This window comes from Plasmodium vivax, chromosome 4 (genome assembly GCF_000002415.2).
Source record: "Plasmodium vivax chromosome 4, whole genome shotgun sequence".
NCBI classification, from domain to species: domain Eukaryota; phylum Apicomplexa; class Aconoidasida; order Haemosporida; family Plasmodiidae; genus Plasmodium; species Plasmodium vivax.
Genome location: NC_009909.1, coordinates 335,990 through 351,017, shown reverse-complemented (window position 1 = coordinate 351,017; position 15,028 = coordinate 335,990). Strand labels below are relative to the sequence as shown.

General features: G+C 51.4%; 6 protein-coding genes across 6 annotated transcripts, besides 10 other annotated features; 5 read left to right on the top strand and 1 right to left on the bottom strand.

Moving 5' to 3' along the window:
* Positions 1-596: 596 nt before the first annotated feature.
* Positions 597-647: a microsatellite.
* Positions 648-1,077: 430 nt separating this feature from the next.
* On the top strand, positions 1,078-3,237 carry PVX_002890 (hypothetical protein, conserved; the record flags this gene model as incomplete). The annotated part of the gene is made up of 1 exon (XM_001612867.1): positions 1,078-3,237. One exon carries the CDS (start codon positions 1,078-1,080, stop codon positions 3,235-3,237), a length of 2,160 nt encoding a protein of 719 aa, XP_001612917.1.
* Positions 3,238-3,717: 480 nt separating this feature from the next.
* Positions 3,718-3,750: a microsatellite.
* Positions 3,751-4,148: 398 nt separating this feature from the next.
* Positions 4,149-5,396, top strand: PVX_002885 (Leu/Phe-tRNA protein transferase, putative; the record flags this gene model as incomplete). The annotated part of the gene is made up of 1 exon (XM_001612866.1): positions 4,149-5,396. One exon carries the CDS (start codon positions 4,149-4,151, stop codon positions 5,394-5,396), a length of 1,248 nt encoding a protein of 415 aa, XP_001612916.1.
* A 660-nt stretch (positions 5,397-6,056) lies between these two features.
* Positions 6,057-6,093: a microsatellite.
* A 401-nt stretch (positions 6,094-6,494) lies between these two features.
* Positions 6,495-6,515: a microsatellite.
* A 22-nt stretch (positions 6,516-6,537) lies between these two features.
* Positions 6,538-7,377, top strand: PVX_002880 (hypothetical protein, conserved). The gene has a single exon (XM_001612865.1). It carries the CDS (start codon positions 6,767-6,769, stop codon positions 7,265-7,267), a length of 501 nt encoding a protein of 166 aa, XP_001612915.1. The 5' UTR covers positions 6,538-6,766; the 3' UTR covers positions 7,268-7,377.
* A 1,043-nt stretch (positions 7,378-8,420) lies between these two features.
* Positions 8,421-8,452: a microsatellite.
* A 350-nt stretch (positions 8,453-8,802) lies between these two features.
* Positions 8,803-10,311, top strand: PVX_002875 (heat shock protein, putative; the record flags this gene model as incomplete). Its single annotated transcript, XM_001612864.1, has 3 exons — positions 8,803-8,811; positions 9,051-9,456; positions 9,564-10,311. The coding sequence occupies 3 exons, from the start codon at positions 8,803-8,805 to the stop codon at positions 10,133-10,135; spliced, it is 987 nt and encodes a 328-aa protein (XP_001612914.1). The 3' UTR covers positions 10,136-10,311.
* Positions 8,950-9,023: a microsatellite.
* A 421-nt stretch (positions 10,312-10,732) lies between the features above and the next one.
* Positions 10,733-10,765: a microsatellite.
* A 664-nt stretch (positions 10,766-11,429) lies between these two features.
* Positions 11,430-12,156, bottom strand: PVX_002870 (hypothetical protein, conserved; the record flags this gene model as incomplete). Its single annotated transcript, XM_001612863.1, has 2 exons — positions 11,430-11,717; positions 12,061-12,156. 2 exons carry the CDS (start codon positions 12,154-12,156, stop codon positions 11,430-11,432), a joined length of 384 nt encoding a protein of 127 aa, XP_001612913.1.
* Positions 11,963-12,029: a microsatellite.
* Positions 12,157-12,432: 276 nt separating the features above from the next.
* Positions 12,433-12,464: a microsatellite.
* A 653-nt stretch (positions 12,465-13,117) lies between these two features.
* Positions 13,118-13,146: a microsatellite.
* Positions 13,147-13,367: 221 nt separating this feature from the next.
* Positions 13,368-14,989, top strand: PVX_002865 (serine/threonine protein kinase, putative; the record flags this gene model as incomplete). The annotated part of the gene is made up of 4 exons (XM_001612862.1): positions 13,368-13,476; positions 13,801-14,333; positions 14,432-14,761; positions 14,906-14,989. 4 exons carry the CDS (start codon positions 13,368-13,370, stop codon positions 14,987-14,989), a joined length of 1,056 nt encoding a protein of 351 aa, XP_001612912.1.
* Positions 14,990-15,028: the final 39 nt, after the last annotated feature.

The window sequence follows — 15,028 nt, the reverse complement described above, 5'->3', positions numbered from 1 at the left end:
GTGACGCTTCTACGCGATGCTTCTACCCCCCGAGTGTGCCCTTCCTACGCCGCGCCACCGGCTGAACGACCGCCCCGCCCCGTGTCCTCCCCCCAAAGATGTGCGGCTTGCGCCAAATGGGGCAGGCCACACAAGGCAGTTCCAAAAAAAGAAAAAATTATAAAACTATAGAATTATAGAGTTATAGAATCATAGAATCATAGAATCATAGAATCATAGAAGCCCATTCTGATGAGTGTCATTTGCCAATAGGGAAAGAAAAACGGCATCCCTGGTTTCACCTTACTGTTGGGTTTTCCAGCACCGGAAGAGTTACGAGAGGGGAAGGGGCAGCCACCCAGGTGGAGCTTTTCACTTGGGGTGTTGGAAAGGGGTCCAAATGAGGACGCCACCAAGTGTAGCAACGGGTGAATAGAGTACCCCCCCCCTACACTAACTGGTCAACTGCTCAACTGGTCAACTGCTCAACGGCACAGCTTTCCCAAATGAACGACGAGGGCGAAAGCGGCGGGGGGAGACCCCGTCGACCCAGTGGGACGATGCGAAGTTCCCACGCAGGTAAGTGAGCAAGCGTGGGGGCAAGCAGCCCACCAGTGAATAAGCAGGTACGTACACACAAAAATATGTATATGCATACATATGCATGTACACACACATGGGGGGCACCCCGTTCCACTTGCAGGCACGCCGCCCACTCGTGGGGACGGCTCCAAGGGGTATAACGCCCCGAGTGGTGGCACCCCAAATTGGGGTGACCACGAAGATGTGGAATTAACCCCTCTGCAGAAGGGTGACTCGCCAGGCAAGTTCCCCAAAAGGGGCATCACAGATGGCAACGAAGCATCCCCCCGCAGTGTGGGAGGTTCCCTCAGGAATAACTTCTCCAGTGGAAATGCAGAAGTAGGACAGAGGCAAACTGTGCAGTTCCTTCGCGTGGATGAGTCGGTTCGCCATTTACCCGATGGTGCATTTAACTTTTCCCGCGCGCCTACCACCCCGATGACAGTCTCCACAGCGACACCAATGTATGGGTACACTCCAAACCATTTACGCATTTTGGATGATGACGTTTCTCCTATGTTTGGAGACCTCCTCATGGACGATGAGCACGCTGAGCACGTCGGTGAGGGGAGTTACTTCCGGCTGGAGTCGCCCACTGTGGGTACTCCTCGGGCGTGTCTCGAGGTGAAAGATAACCAAGAGGGGGACGCCGCGCAAGACACACACGATGTTCACTGTAGAGTACTGGGTAACCCCCCTTCGAGGAGGAAAGCAAAAGGAAGAAGAACCCTTTGCAGCAGCTTCTCCAAAACGGCTAGCCTCCTCTGCAACGAAGTCCTTTCCAAGTCGTTCCAAACGATGGTATCCTACGTCATCACGACGTCCTTTTTTATTTTCCTAAATCTGTACGTGTCAAATTCGTGTACCTACGAAGAGATAGGAGGGTTCGGAGTAGCCGTTTCCGTCATTACGTTGCTCAGTGCCGTTGTGGACGGGGTGGGTAGCAGCCTAGATTACTTCTGCAGCTGCTCCATCGGGATGGCCAACACAGATTTGTCTCTTCTTTACTTGAATATAGCCTACTACACGTTTTACTTGTTCTTCGCCAAGGTGCTGCTCGTTTTTTTCCTGGCCAAGGGGCTCTTCCTCCTGTTCGTGCACTACCTGTACGGGGGAAGCGGCGGTGGCGGTGGCGGTGGCGGCATGCTGGACCTGCTGCGCATACTGGGCACCCTCCTCGGTGGGCGCCAAAACTGCGAGCACCTGCAGATGGTCCACGTGTTCTGCTCGTCCCTGCAGATACTCCTCGTCTCGTTCTTCCCCCAATTTATTTACGAATCGACCAGGCGCTACCTAATTCTTCATAATTATATATACCCTAGTTTGTTCACCTCCGTTGTCTCCTTCATTTTTTTGAACCTTTTTGGCTACCTCTTTGTCTTTTCCTTTGACTTGAAGTACATCGGTGCGTGCCTGTCTCTGCTGCTGACCAATGTTTTTAACTTTTGTTGCGTCGTATATTTCTTGAGGATCCACTTGGCCAGGTGTGCGTCTTCTGCGTGGGGGGTGCACCAGCTGCAGGAGGGGGCTTTGCTGAGCGGCGACCACTACGTCGAGGTGGGGGGGGGAGCGGCCATCGAAGAGGAGGGAGAAGCGGATAGCAAAGAGGATGACGAAGAGGAGGGAGAAGCGGATAGCGAAGAGGAGAGCGGAGCCGAATGTGAAGAAGAGACACTCAACGGATCACTCAACGGAGCATGCGACGAATCACTCAACAGATCATCCAACGGATCGCACAACAACTCCCGTTGCGCCACTGGCGAAGGGCCGCTGCACAGCCTGGCCTTCCTCTTCTTCCACAAGCCGCCGGACGACGACCGCAAAAGGGACTTCATAAAGACGACGCGCACCAACGTGCGAAATATATTTTTCGAAATCCTCTCCTTCGAGTTCCAGCTCTTCGAAGCCACCTACCTCAGCATGACCTCCGTGGCCACCTTCGTCCAAATCAACAACATCCTCAATTTGGTCTACTACGTCTCCAATTCGTACGGCATCGTGCTCAGCAAGCTGATTGGCATCTACGCCTCCTCGCGGGGGGGGGGCAAACAGAAGAGACGTAACAGACGGAGCGGGCGGATCAGGCGAAGCAAAATGGACGGGCATAACAGGCCTAGCAAAGTGGACGGGCAGAACAGGCCTAGCAAAATGGACGGGCGGAACAAACCGGGTGGAGGACGCCACAATGCCGCCCTGCGAACGGCTCCGCACCACCCGCAGAAGCACACCCTGTGTGAATCAAAACCCCTAAGGAACAGAAGCAGAATTGTTATTACCCTACTGGACATAGTGCTGGCCTTTCTGCTGATGCTAACCTTCCTGTCCCTCTGCCTGGTGGTGGTGTACCTATACAGAGACGAAATAATCCCCTTCGTTTTTACAGATGTTAACATACAGAAGAAGCTCAAGGGAATCATTTTCGTTTTCGTTTTGGAGCTCTTCCTAGAAGTGCTGGCCTCCCTACTCAATAGCATTATAAAGGGTCTGAGGCTACAGGAGGAAATCACCACCTTCACCCTTTTGAATTTCGTTTTCTGCATGCATCCCCTGGGACTCGTGCTGACCTTCTTCCTGCAGCTGGACATTTATGGCTTCGTGTATTCTAACCTCGTCAGCATGGCTGTGCAGGTCGCCTACTTGGTTGTCTTCCTCGCCCTTCGCGCGCGCGGGCGGTAGGCCCGGTCCGATGGAAGCCATCAATCGGTATTTCTTTTTGGAGTCCTCCTTTTTGCGCGCCCTCCTTTTTTGGAGTCCTCCTTTTTTCGCGCCCCCCTTTTTTCGCGTCCCCTTTTCACGCTTCGCTTCACCGCAACTGCGAACTTCTCCGCTCCCCCTTTTCTGTCCGGACGGGGGAGACCACAGACGGACCCCCTCCGCGTAAGCCCACGAGGAAGGTGCATACGGGCTGTGCAATCTGGTGGAATAACTTCGACCGTTTGGGGTTATCTTTTTTTTTTTTTTTCTTCTTCACCTCCCACGAAGAGGAAAGGTGTCCTCTTGGGGCAGTTCGCACAGGTGACTTAACGCCGTTTCGCGCCGCTCCACGTGTAACTGCAGTCGCCTCTCCGCTTAGCGACTTGCGGGTGGGGGAGAGCCCACCGACCCCCACGCCAGTGCACCTACGGTAAAGGGGCACATGCGAGGCGCGAAACGGAGCGCCAGGGCGAAAAAATAAAAAATAAAAAAAAATAAAAAAAAACCCAAACGAGAAAATATACCCTGCGTTGATGTGCTAGGTAGGCCATTTCGTTAATCTTTCTTTCATTTCGTTAATCTTTTTTTGATTTTTTTCATTTTTTTTTCAATTTTTTCCTCTTTCTCATTTTTTTTTCGTTTTTCCCTCCTTTTCTCTTCCCCCTCGCTTGGTTCCCCTCTCTCGCTATTTTCCCCCTCCGCCCCTCTGATGACACCCAAGCGAGGCGTGCCGGACCCCTCCCCCCCACACGCACATGTGTATACGTATAGGTGTACAAAACGGTAGGGAGAAAGAGTGATCCCCCGATCGGCGACGAAAAAGAGAAAGGAAAAAAAAGAGAAGAGAAAGAAGAAAAAGAAGAAAAAAAGAGAGGCGAACTCTCCGCAGAATAATGAGTACCTGCGATAGTCTGGGGAGTAGCGGCGCCAAAGTGGAGGGCGCGGGGAGCGAGCAGAAGGGGGAGTGCCCCGCGCAGGAGGAACACCATGGGGTGGTGGAGGCCCACCAAGGGGGGGTAGAAGCCAACGAAGGAGAAGCCCACAATGGGGTGGTGGAAGCCCACCAAGGGGGGGTAGAAGCCAACCAAGGGGATGGAGAAGCCCACCAAGGGGATGTCGAAACCAACCAAGGGGATGTCGAAACCAACCCGGGGGAGGCCAAGCCAAGCCACCTGGACGACGACGTGAACATTAACCGAATCATCGAGCGCCTCTCAAAGGAAGACCCGGAGTCCCTAGCCAAAATATACAGCCTAATGAAGAATAACAACTGCCTTAATTTCTACCCCCTACTGACTCCCTTTCACAATATAAAAAAAATCGTAGACATCCTGATTGCGGAAAATTATGAGCACGAAAATACCTGGTGTGTCCACTGTGATGGTCTGTTCATCTGCCAGCTGCTGTACGAGGGGTTCATCCCCGTGGCGAGCAAACAGAAGGTATGTAAATTAGAACATAATCAAACGAAGGTGGTGAAAGAGTGCCTGCTCATCCCCAAAATACACTACGTTAGGTCCTGTATGCACCCTAGTGAAATACACATTTCTAGGAAGGTAAAAAAAAAATGCAGAGGTTACTACATCACCGTGGACAGAGATTTCGATGGGGTCCTCCAAGGCATTGTGGAAAAGCATGGGCAGAATTGGCTCTACCCATTTGTGCAAAAGGAATTTAAAAAAATTTTTGAAAAAAAAATTACCTATAAGAATGTACGCATGCATTCGGTGGAGGTATGGTGTGACGACTTCTTAGCCGCAGGAGAGATTGGATGCACCGTGGGTTCGATTTACACCAGCCTCACAGGATTCCAGAGGAAGAATTCTGCTGGCACCATTCAGCTGTGTGCTCTGGCCAAGCTTCTACAGCACCAGCAGTTTGATTTGTGGGACTTGGGGATGCTCCTCCCTTATAAGAAAACCATCGGCTCTAAGGAAATCTCCATGAGGGACTTCTTCAAAATGCACCGCCGCTTTAAACACCAGAGCGCGCACTTCCGCGTCCCCTTCCAGGAGAGGCTCAACTGCGCCGTCCTTATCACCGGCGCGCCGGAGGGAGGACCAGAGGTAGGACCAGAAGGAGGCCAAGAAGGAGGTCAAGAAGCAGGACCAGAGGTTCGCCCAGAAGGGCACTCCGAGTAGGTTAGCCACTCGACGAGGGGAGACCATCCCAAAGGGAGGCAAACCGAAGCGAAATGGCACAAAAGGTGCACTTCTACCCCCCTAGATTAGTCCCTCACGAATAACTCAGTTGTGGCCTTCACCAGAGGAGAGCTCTTACGAAAGGGGACCTCGCGCAGGAGCCCCGCCTCCCTCTGCAGTAATGCCACGTACCGCTTACCAACCCGGCGTGTGTTCCCCTGGGGGTGCCAACTTAGGGATGAGCAGCGTCCCCCTGCGCGGCAGTGCGTTGTGGTGTTGCCGCTGCTGTTGCTGCGGTTGTTACTGCTTCTGTTGCTGCTTTTATTTTGTGGTGGTGGTGTGCACGAAGGAGCGGACGCGAAGCTGCGAGGAGAGGGGCGGCACACCGGGAAGAACGCTCACATAGGCCGCCTTGTGTAGGAAGCGTTCCCTCACTTCGCACCCTCTCCCAGGGACCTAACCCCAATTGGTCATTTCGCCACTTTAAAAAGAACCGGGGGGAGATCCTTCTCGAATTCGTCGCCATGTAAGGGAGCGCCATCAGATGGGGAGCACGCGGGGGACCACCCCAGTTGCCTGCCCAGCAACGGGGCAGCACATATGTAGAAGTGAGTATTATTCTGTTATGCAAGTGGTCAGTTCTTCCGCCCGTCCTCTCCTTCTTCCCTGCTTTCTTTTTTTTTTCTTTTTTTTTTTTTTTTTTGTTTGCACCCCAACGTTACGTCCGCGCTGAGGACAACTCCATAAAAGCGGCTCTGCACACGAGTGGCGCGCGCGATGCGTCTGTCAGGGGTTGGGGTGGGGATCCCGTCGGGGTAATCTCCCCCACGGTGTGCTCTCGCCACTGGGCTTTCCAAAACTTTACATAAAAATTTTGAAGAAAAAGAAAAAAAAAAAAAAACTCCATATTGTAGTCACCACTTCAGCACTGATTCAGGTGGGGGGAAAAAGCGACGCTCCGCTGTGTGTCAAATTTGGGGGGGGCTAGCCAAGGGACACCTTCGCAAAAAATTGCCCCTACATTTGCGGTGACTGCGATGGGGGAAGGGAACTGATGCACCGCAATTACACCTGAGAGGCAGCCCGGCATGCTAAGCGGAAGAGGGGTAAAAAAAAAAAAAAAAAAAAAGATGCCAATTCTGCGCAAGTTACAACCTTGTGAAAGGAGAGCCCCCAAGAGGAACAGCCCGAACGGGGACCACGTTGTTAAGAGACTCATCCCGGCCAGATACATTATCCCGCCCAAGGGAAAACCAGATGAAGAAAAAAGGGAAACACCCACGCGGTGGTAGTCATAGGATATATTATATGCGCACGTTTCTACCCCCTGTTCCCTGCTTCTAACGAAGCCGAGCGAAGAAAAGGGCACGATGCGGCCGTGGGACTACCTAACCTTGCTGAAGCAGAGCACACAGCGGTTCGCCCTCTGGTACAGGACATCCAGCATAGGCCACCGGAACTTCGTGTGGGTGTTCGTCGGCTGCTTCTGCGGATATGCTTATGGCACCCTAGAGTATGTAAGCAAGAAGAAGGGGAAGGGCATGTATGCGGATTTGATTTACGTGGATGAATTTATAGTTGACCAGAAGAACATAAAAAATTTTGAAATGAGTTACAACCAGCTGAACATCCACTCGTTCAAGAGCAAAGGGTATGAATACACAAAGCTTTTTAAGGCAATCCATTTGGACAGCTCCCCCCTCAGCTACCTTCAGCTGAGGCTTTGGAAGAACAGAGACTCCTATGAGGCCTACCTTAGAAGCGACGCGATTCGGGGCCTCACCCAGAACATGAAGAAGCAGTGTCTGTTTCACTCCACAGATAAGTATCAAACGGTTGTGGACGACTCGGTTGTGCGCTTGATTCCGTAGAAGCCGCGTGGGGGGGGCAGCAAGGGGGTGCGGCAGCAGTCCTGCGCCTGTCTCCCGTATACTGCCTCCCGTATACTGCCTCCCGTATCCCTTATCATGCCGCTTTTTTTTGCCCCTTTTTTGCAAGCGTAACGCAGCTTTCGCCACGGGACGAGATCCCCTTCTCACTGGCACCATCGCTTCGATCCTTGCCGCCCGCCTCAAACGTAGGGGGCCAACAGGGAAGGGTCACCTTAAGCAAGTGCGAAGTGGTCTCCTTTTGCAAATGCGAAGTGGTCACCTTGTGCGAATGCGAAGTGGCCACTTTGTGAACCTACGTTTTGGCCCCATTTTGAGGGAACATTCTTACCCCCTTTTTATGCCTCCTTTTTTGTGCCTCCTTTTTGGCTTCCCCCTCGCGTTACCACTCGTCTGCTTACATGTCGTCCTACGCACACGTAGTTGCGCCTTCCGAACGCTGAGCAAATGCTCCCTCGCAATGGAGAAGCCACCGCTTCACTGTGCAAACTTGGGTTAGGCCCAACCTCAGTGAGGGGCAACGTCCGTTGACGCCTCTCCTCCCAAAAGCCATTCACTGTTTAACTGCGATTGGGGAATCCCCACTGGGGGAATGCAATTCGGCGGATGGACGCCCATCTGGGAAGCACAGCAAAGGGGTAGGAAAAACGGTCAAAATAGGCGCCAAAGAGGTGCCTACTGGGCGAAGCGTATGCCATCCAAGCCTACACGTGAGGCTTCCGCGGGGGGAAAAACAAACTCCCAGAGTGTACGAACGTGCGCATCGTACTTATGTAGGTGGGGTACGAGGCAGGCACCGCAGAAACGAGGGCCCCGCGCGGGGACCAGTGCAAAGCTGCGTAGATGGACGGATGGAGGGGCGGACCGGTTGGTGGCCCTCCCGCCCCAGAATCCACGCGACGGGATTAAGTGCAAGCCGCACGTGCCTTTCTTACATGCGCACGGTACTATGCCATGCCCCGTGCGCGGGCTCCCAGGAGCGTGTACTAACCCGCGGCTATATAAGTATTCCCTGGCGAAAACGGATTGGCACATACGCATGGCTGATGCGTGAATGCATGCCCATCCAACATTCCCGTTTTTTTGCTAAAGGGCCTTTTTTTTTCTTTTTAATTTCATGCGTCCCGTTTTTTTGTTAAGGGGAATTTTTTTTTTTTTTTTTTTTTTTTTTTTTTTTCCATTTGGGTAAAACTTCAATCCTAAAAGGGAAAAATTTTGGAAAAGCTTTCGCGACGATTTTAAGTGAACCCATTCTACTTTCTCACTTTTCGTTTGCTGTTTGTGTCACTTTGTGATGTTCCTTTGTGGTGCTCCCTTGTGATGCTCCTTTGTGCCACTCCTTTGTGATGCTCCCTTGTGCCACTCCTTTGTGTCACTCCTTTGTGCCGCTCCCTTGTGCCACTCCTTCCACTCCGTGGAGGGCTCGAATTCAATTGTGAAGGTGAAGCTTGAGGAGGCCCCCGCCCCCCCCAAGAAGGAGACCCGAACTTAACCCCTTTTTTTTATGTCATCGCAAAATGGGAAAGGTGAGCCGCTTAGCTAGAGGAGTTACACGTCCGCAGCGGTGCATATGTGTGTTGGTCTCTCCCCCTTTCATAGCCACGCAGATTAGTGAGAGCTAAAATGGAGGCCTCTTCCCTTGCATAGGAAGGAAGCCGAATTAGGTTCCTACTGCCACCACCACTACCACTACCACTACCACTACCACTACCACTGCCACCACCATTACCACTGCTACCATCACCACCGCTTCCCCCCCACGCAGGATTACTATTCCATTCTGGGGGTGAGCAAAGATTGCACGACCAATGATCTGAAGAAGGCGTACAGGAAGCTAGCCATGATGTGGCACCCGGACAAGCATAAAGATGTGAAGTCGAAAAAGGAAGCAGAGGAGAAATTTAAAAACATCGCGGAGGCGTATGATGTCCTGTCTGATGAGGAGAAAAGAAAAATTTATGATGCCTATGGGGAGGAGGGACTCAAGGGTTCCGCCCCCACGGGTGGGAATACCTACGTTTATAGCGGTGTGGACCCTTCGGAGCTCTTCAGTCGTATCTTCGGCTCCGACGGCCATTTCTCCTTTTCGTCCGGCTTCGACGATGACTTTTCCCCCTTTTCCACGTTCGTCAATATGACGTCTCGGAAGGCCAGGCCCTCCACGTCTACAAGTAGGTGCCTGTGGGGGCGGCTCCTACGCTGTGCATGTGCAGAGTGTTCCCCCGTCGTGTGAATTGCCTCCTTCACGTTAACTTCCCCCCCCCCACCCCCCCTGCAGACGTAAATAACAACTACAGCAGCAAACCGGCGACCTTCGAAGTGCCGCTCGCGCTGACCCTGGAGGAGCTCTACAGCGGGTGCAAGAAGAAGCTAAAAATCACCCGCAAGAGGTTCATGGGTTCTAAGAGCTACGAAGACGACAATTACGTCACCATAGATGTGAAGGCAGGCTGGAAGGACGGAACCAAAATAACTTTCTATGGAGAAGGAGACCAATTATCCCCAATGAGTCAACCAGGAGATTTGGTTTTTAAAGTGAAAACAAAAACACACGACAGATTTGTGCGCGATTCGAACAATTTAATATACAAGTGCCCCGTACCACTGGACAAAGCTCTAACTGGCTTCCAGTTCATTGTGAAGTCGCTAGATAACAGGGACATAAACGTCCGAGTGGACGAAATCGTCACTCCAAAAACTAAAAAAGTTGTTTCCAAAGAAGGCATGCCTTCTTCCAAGATGCCCAACACCAAGGGAGATCTCATCGTCGAATTTGACATCATCTTTCCAAAAAACCTGACTGGCGAAAAGAAGAAAATCATACGAGAAGCGCTAGTTAACACATTCTAAAAAAAAGAAGAAGATTCTACGTAGATGTATCGGGTTGGGCAGGCAAAACAGGACAGGGGTGATGGGCAGTGGTCATATACCTCTTGGGGGTGATTGGTGTGAGAGAAGACCACTCCCTTTTTAATTTATGCTACCACCCCGAATGGCTTTGCTCCAAAAGGAAGCGAGCACTGGGGGCGGTTTGGAAGAGACCTATAACCTGCCTAGAACTCACCGGTGGAGAGCCCCAACTGGAACGTCACATCCATTTTGCAAAGGTTCCGCGGCGAGTGTGGTTTATTGGCAGCAGGGCTCCTCCGGTTTTGGCAGTCCACACAGATGGGGGAACTCTCAATTAGGCGTTTCCCTGGAGTGTCTGCCGTGTGGGGGGATCCCCTCCTCCCAGTCGAAGGGATGCATCGAAAGGCGTAGCAGAGGAGGAAGTATAACTGGGGCAGTGCTCTCCGTGCGAATGGCACGAAGGGGGCCAAAGTCCCTTGTTTGCTTCGAACGCTAACACGCAACGGTATCGGGTGGTTCCCACTTTTGCACCTCGCACAGCTTCGCAATGGGGACTCCTCCACATCACAGTGTGGAGTGCAGCCGGAGGGAAACGCACATAAAGTAAGAAGTGAAACGAAACGTAGCGAAGCGGAGCGAACCAAGCTGATGGAGCGAAGCACGATGCAACCACTGCCCATTTTTACTACGCACGTGGTGGTGTTGAGCCGCCCGTGCCCCCTCTCCTTCCATTCTGCGGCCCGAAATTTTTAAATTCCCCCGACTGCCTTTTGAATACGCCCATACGTAGCTCCTCCACGTGGCCCCTCCGCGTAGCCCCTCCGCGTAGCCCCTCCTCCTATGGGTCCCGCGCATCTCACACAGACCCCATGGGGACGAGTGGCCAAAGCTGGAAAATGTAGCTGCCATTGCATTAGCCCTCTTTGTGTTCACCTTTCATTTATCATTTTTTTTTACTTTTTTTTTACTTTTTTTTTCACTTTTTTGTTCTTATTTCTTTCCTTTTTTTTCCTTTTTTTCTGCCCCCATTTCGTAATCCACCTATTCATAAACTCCTCCGCGTCGCAGTGCCGCCGCAACAGAGCGACGCCCGAACGCAGCTGGTCTTTGCGCCCATTTGATTTTTCACTTGTTTTTTTAAAAGTTCGCCAAACTGCATCGTTCAGGAGGGGGCAAGTTGGAAGTTGCCAGTTGGGAAGGTGGGCGGCTGGAGTGAAAAGCGAAGCTGCTTAGCCATGCTGGTTAGCCGTGCTGGTTAGCCGTGGTGGTCGGCCCACCTGCTCCGCCCAAGCGCCTACCGAAGGAGCCGCACGAACTGCTCGTAGGAGGCGCTCCCGTTGTGCCGGAAAATGTCATCCTCGCCGTTCTTGAAAAAGCGGAAAAAACGTATGAACATGTTCAGGGGGGAAAAGCGATCCCAGTAGGAAGACTTCAAGGGGTTTATTAAAAGGTCCACCGACAACACCCCCACCAATCCGAAGTAGACAAATATCCGTAGCGACTCACACTGCTGCTTGAAGTCCTGGTAGGTGTACGACTTTTTGTGGAGGAGGTCCATTGCGTATTCTGCGTTTTTGGCGATCTGTTGAGAAGGGGTTGAAAAGCGACGGGGTTGAAAAGCGACGGGGTTGAAAAGAGACGGGGTTGAAAAGCGACGGGGTTGAAAAGAGACGGGGTTGAAAAGCGACGGGGTTGAAAAGAGACGGGGGTGAAAAGCGACGGGGTTGGTGCTGAGCGGGTGAGGATGCGCGAGGGCGACATTGGGGGAATCTCCCCGAGAGGGCACCCTTTGGGGTGGAAGGTGCAGTTGCCCACAGAGACGCCATTCAGTTAATAATTTTTCTTCTTTCTTTTTTTTCTTTTTTTTTTTCTTTTTTTTTTTCTTTTTTTTTTTCTTCTCTTTTGCCACGTTCCGCTGTGCGTACCTCCTTTGGTTGGGGCCCCCTAACGGTATTTCCCAAAAATCTCCTCTGACTAAAAAGGGAAAGCTGTCTGGCCAATTTCATGTTGGAGGTGTTCATCTGGAGGTGAGTATTCTCCGCACGGGTGTCACTGTCCAGTCGCAACGGTGGGGAGGTTCTGCCCCTTTGCAATATTTGCTTTTTCCCAAACGTGAGGTGACTTCGTCTTCCCCTGCGTCGTTTACTACTTGACGATTTTTTTAATTTGAGAGGACACTTGGTGGACGAATCTGCGAGGGGGGCGAATCGGCACATGGGTAAGTCGCGACCGCTGCTGCGTCGGTTTCGTTTTCATGCAACACCTTTTTGGGGTGTTTACAACTGGTGTGGACTCCCCCCACAATAATTTTTTTTTTTTTTTTTTTCTCTCTTTTTTTTCTACTTGTTTGGCCAGAATCCGGGGAATTTAAACAATTGCGGTTCCTGCTGTATGGGTAAAATTTCCTTTTGGTACTCGCCCCTGAAAAACCTGGCAAGAGGGGGTTCCAAAGGGGGAAAAAAAAAAAAAAAAAAAGATTAACATTAACAGTAACATTAACATCAGCATTAACATCAACCGCTTAAAGAATACACACTTGCTCAAGTATGCACATATTGCGTGTGCTCCTCCCCCCCGTGGGTTATCCGCCAGGGGGGACGCCCCATCCACATGATCGCATCATAGAGGAGTTCTTTCATGTGTCCTTTTCATTCCCTTTCACAGTCCGCAACTGTTCATAGGACGTTCCGGCATTGCGCCACGCCGCGTGTGCAAAGAGCAGACGGGCAAAAAAAAAATAATAAAATAAAGTAAAACAAAATGATATGAAAAAAAAACAAAGTGAAGCCGCGCTTGACTCACCACTCCCTCCGTTTTAGCCAATTCCCGACGAGTTTGTCAAAAAAAATTGTGTTTCTTCTTTTTCTACATTTACTTAAGCTTCTTCTTTTTTTCGGCACAGCCATAATACGCCAAAAGGGGAAGCAAAAGGGGGGGAATATGTAACTGCTTATTCGTGGGAGGTTAATCCTGGCTAGCTATTTGTTAAAGCTTTTTTTTTTTTATTTTATTTTTTTTTTTAGCTAAAAATTTACCATTTTTCGCCTGACCGTTCATACACTTCAGTCGCCCCAACTTTGAGAAATACGTGTGTGCGTTGTTCCCCTGCCGGTTGTTCCTACAAAGGCAGGGGCACAGCGTGTCGTATCGTTTCCAGTTGAACCACCGTTTGATACTCCACGGTAGGCTGCAAATTGTCACATTATTTTACACTGCGCTGTGCTAGGGCGACATGCGGGAGATTCTGAGGCGGCACGATAAAGTCACTCCGCTGGAGAAGAAAGAGAAGGGCGGCCAGTGCTTCGTGAACGATTACCGCGTTGTGCGCACGGTCAAGGAAGGTGAGTGAGCGTGAGGAGGAGCAAAACGGAGCAGTAGTCCACTCGTAAGAGGAGGAAAAGAAACAATTGCGCGTAAAGGTGTCCCCAATTTTGGCAAAAAAAAAAAAAAATTTGCGGCGGGGAGGAAGAACAGCCAAATGCACTGCACATATGCCTGTGTGGGGTGCAATTCTTATCGACTCATTTTTTAGCCCTCCTTAATGGTGCCTTTCTTTCTTGCCCCGTCACATCGCCACGTAGCTATACCTGGCCACTTAGCTACCTGGTCACCCCGCTACCTATCCACCCACCACCCTTCTAACTGCTCACTCCCCCCCTCCACAGACAAACTCAGCAAGGTAATTTTATGCGAGCGGGGGGGAAACCTTTACGCGATAAAAAAGTACCAAAAAAGGGCGCTACTGAAACAGAGGGAGTTTCACAAGAGCAGCCACTGCACCCAAGTGGTGGTGCGTTCCAAATACGACGATTTAAAAAACGAATTAGAAATTCTGGCAGACATTAAAAATGATTACTGCCTGACCTGCGACGAAATCATAGCAAATGATGACGAAATTTATCTTGTGAATAGTTACATGGAGAATGAGGGGATACTCCAGTACGATGGCATTTTTTTTGTTCTACGGAAGGAGGAGCCATGGTTTGTTCCCCTCCCTGTTGTTAAGTGTGTAGCTAAGAGTATCTTAAAATCGTTCGTGTACATCCACACGGAGAAGAACATATGCCATCGGGATGTGAAGCCGTCGAACATTTTTTGGAGCCGGGGCGGCGCCGTCAAGTTGGGCGACTTTGGCGAGTCCCAGTACATGGCCAACGGGATGATACGCGGCACCAAGGTGAGGCAAGCCAGCGAACTAGTGAGCTGTCCCATGCGAACCGCCTCCCCAACGATCTAATGATAACCGCCCCCCCAACGATCCAATGATAACCGCCTCTCTAACCGCGCCCCCCGCAGGGCACCTACGAATTCATGCCGCCCGAGTTCTTCTCCAGCGGGAAGAGCCACTCCGGAGAGAAGGCAGACATATGGAGCCTGGGCATCTCCCTCTACGCCCTGTTCTACCGCGTTCTCCCGTTCGCCCAGAAGGAGTCCCTGCTTCAGCTATTCCGAGACATAGGCAGGAGCCACGTGCAGTATCCCCTCGACAGAAATTATTTTTTAAATGAGTACACGAAAAAACAGGTGCCTTCCTGTGGCCCCAGTTTGTTAAGCGCGGACGTCGATTTTTTGAAGAGTCTTTTGAGGAGGGATCCGGGGGAGAGACCCACGTCGGGAGCGGCGCTCGTAAGGAACACAAAAAAAAGGGGCGTTGTTTGAGGGCACCATAAGGGGGCATAGCAAGTGGTTTTTATTTCTGCGCACTGTGTGCACTTTGCCCTGTTAACCAAACTGCACCTCCGTGCTCCCCCCCTTTTCTCCCCCTCGCAGAAACACGAATGGCTAAAGGACGTGGACTACGCCTGTCTGGAGCAATACGCAGAGGAAGTCTATAACAACAGGGCGAAGTTATAGCTGCGCGTAGACTGCGTTTCTCACCCGCTCGAGCTCTTC

Coding starts and splice junctions, on each gene's coding strand:
- PVX_002880 (XM_001612865.1), top strand. CDS start 6,767: ATGCGGCCGTGGGACTACCTAACCTTGCTGAAGCAGAGCACACAGCGG.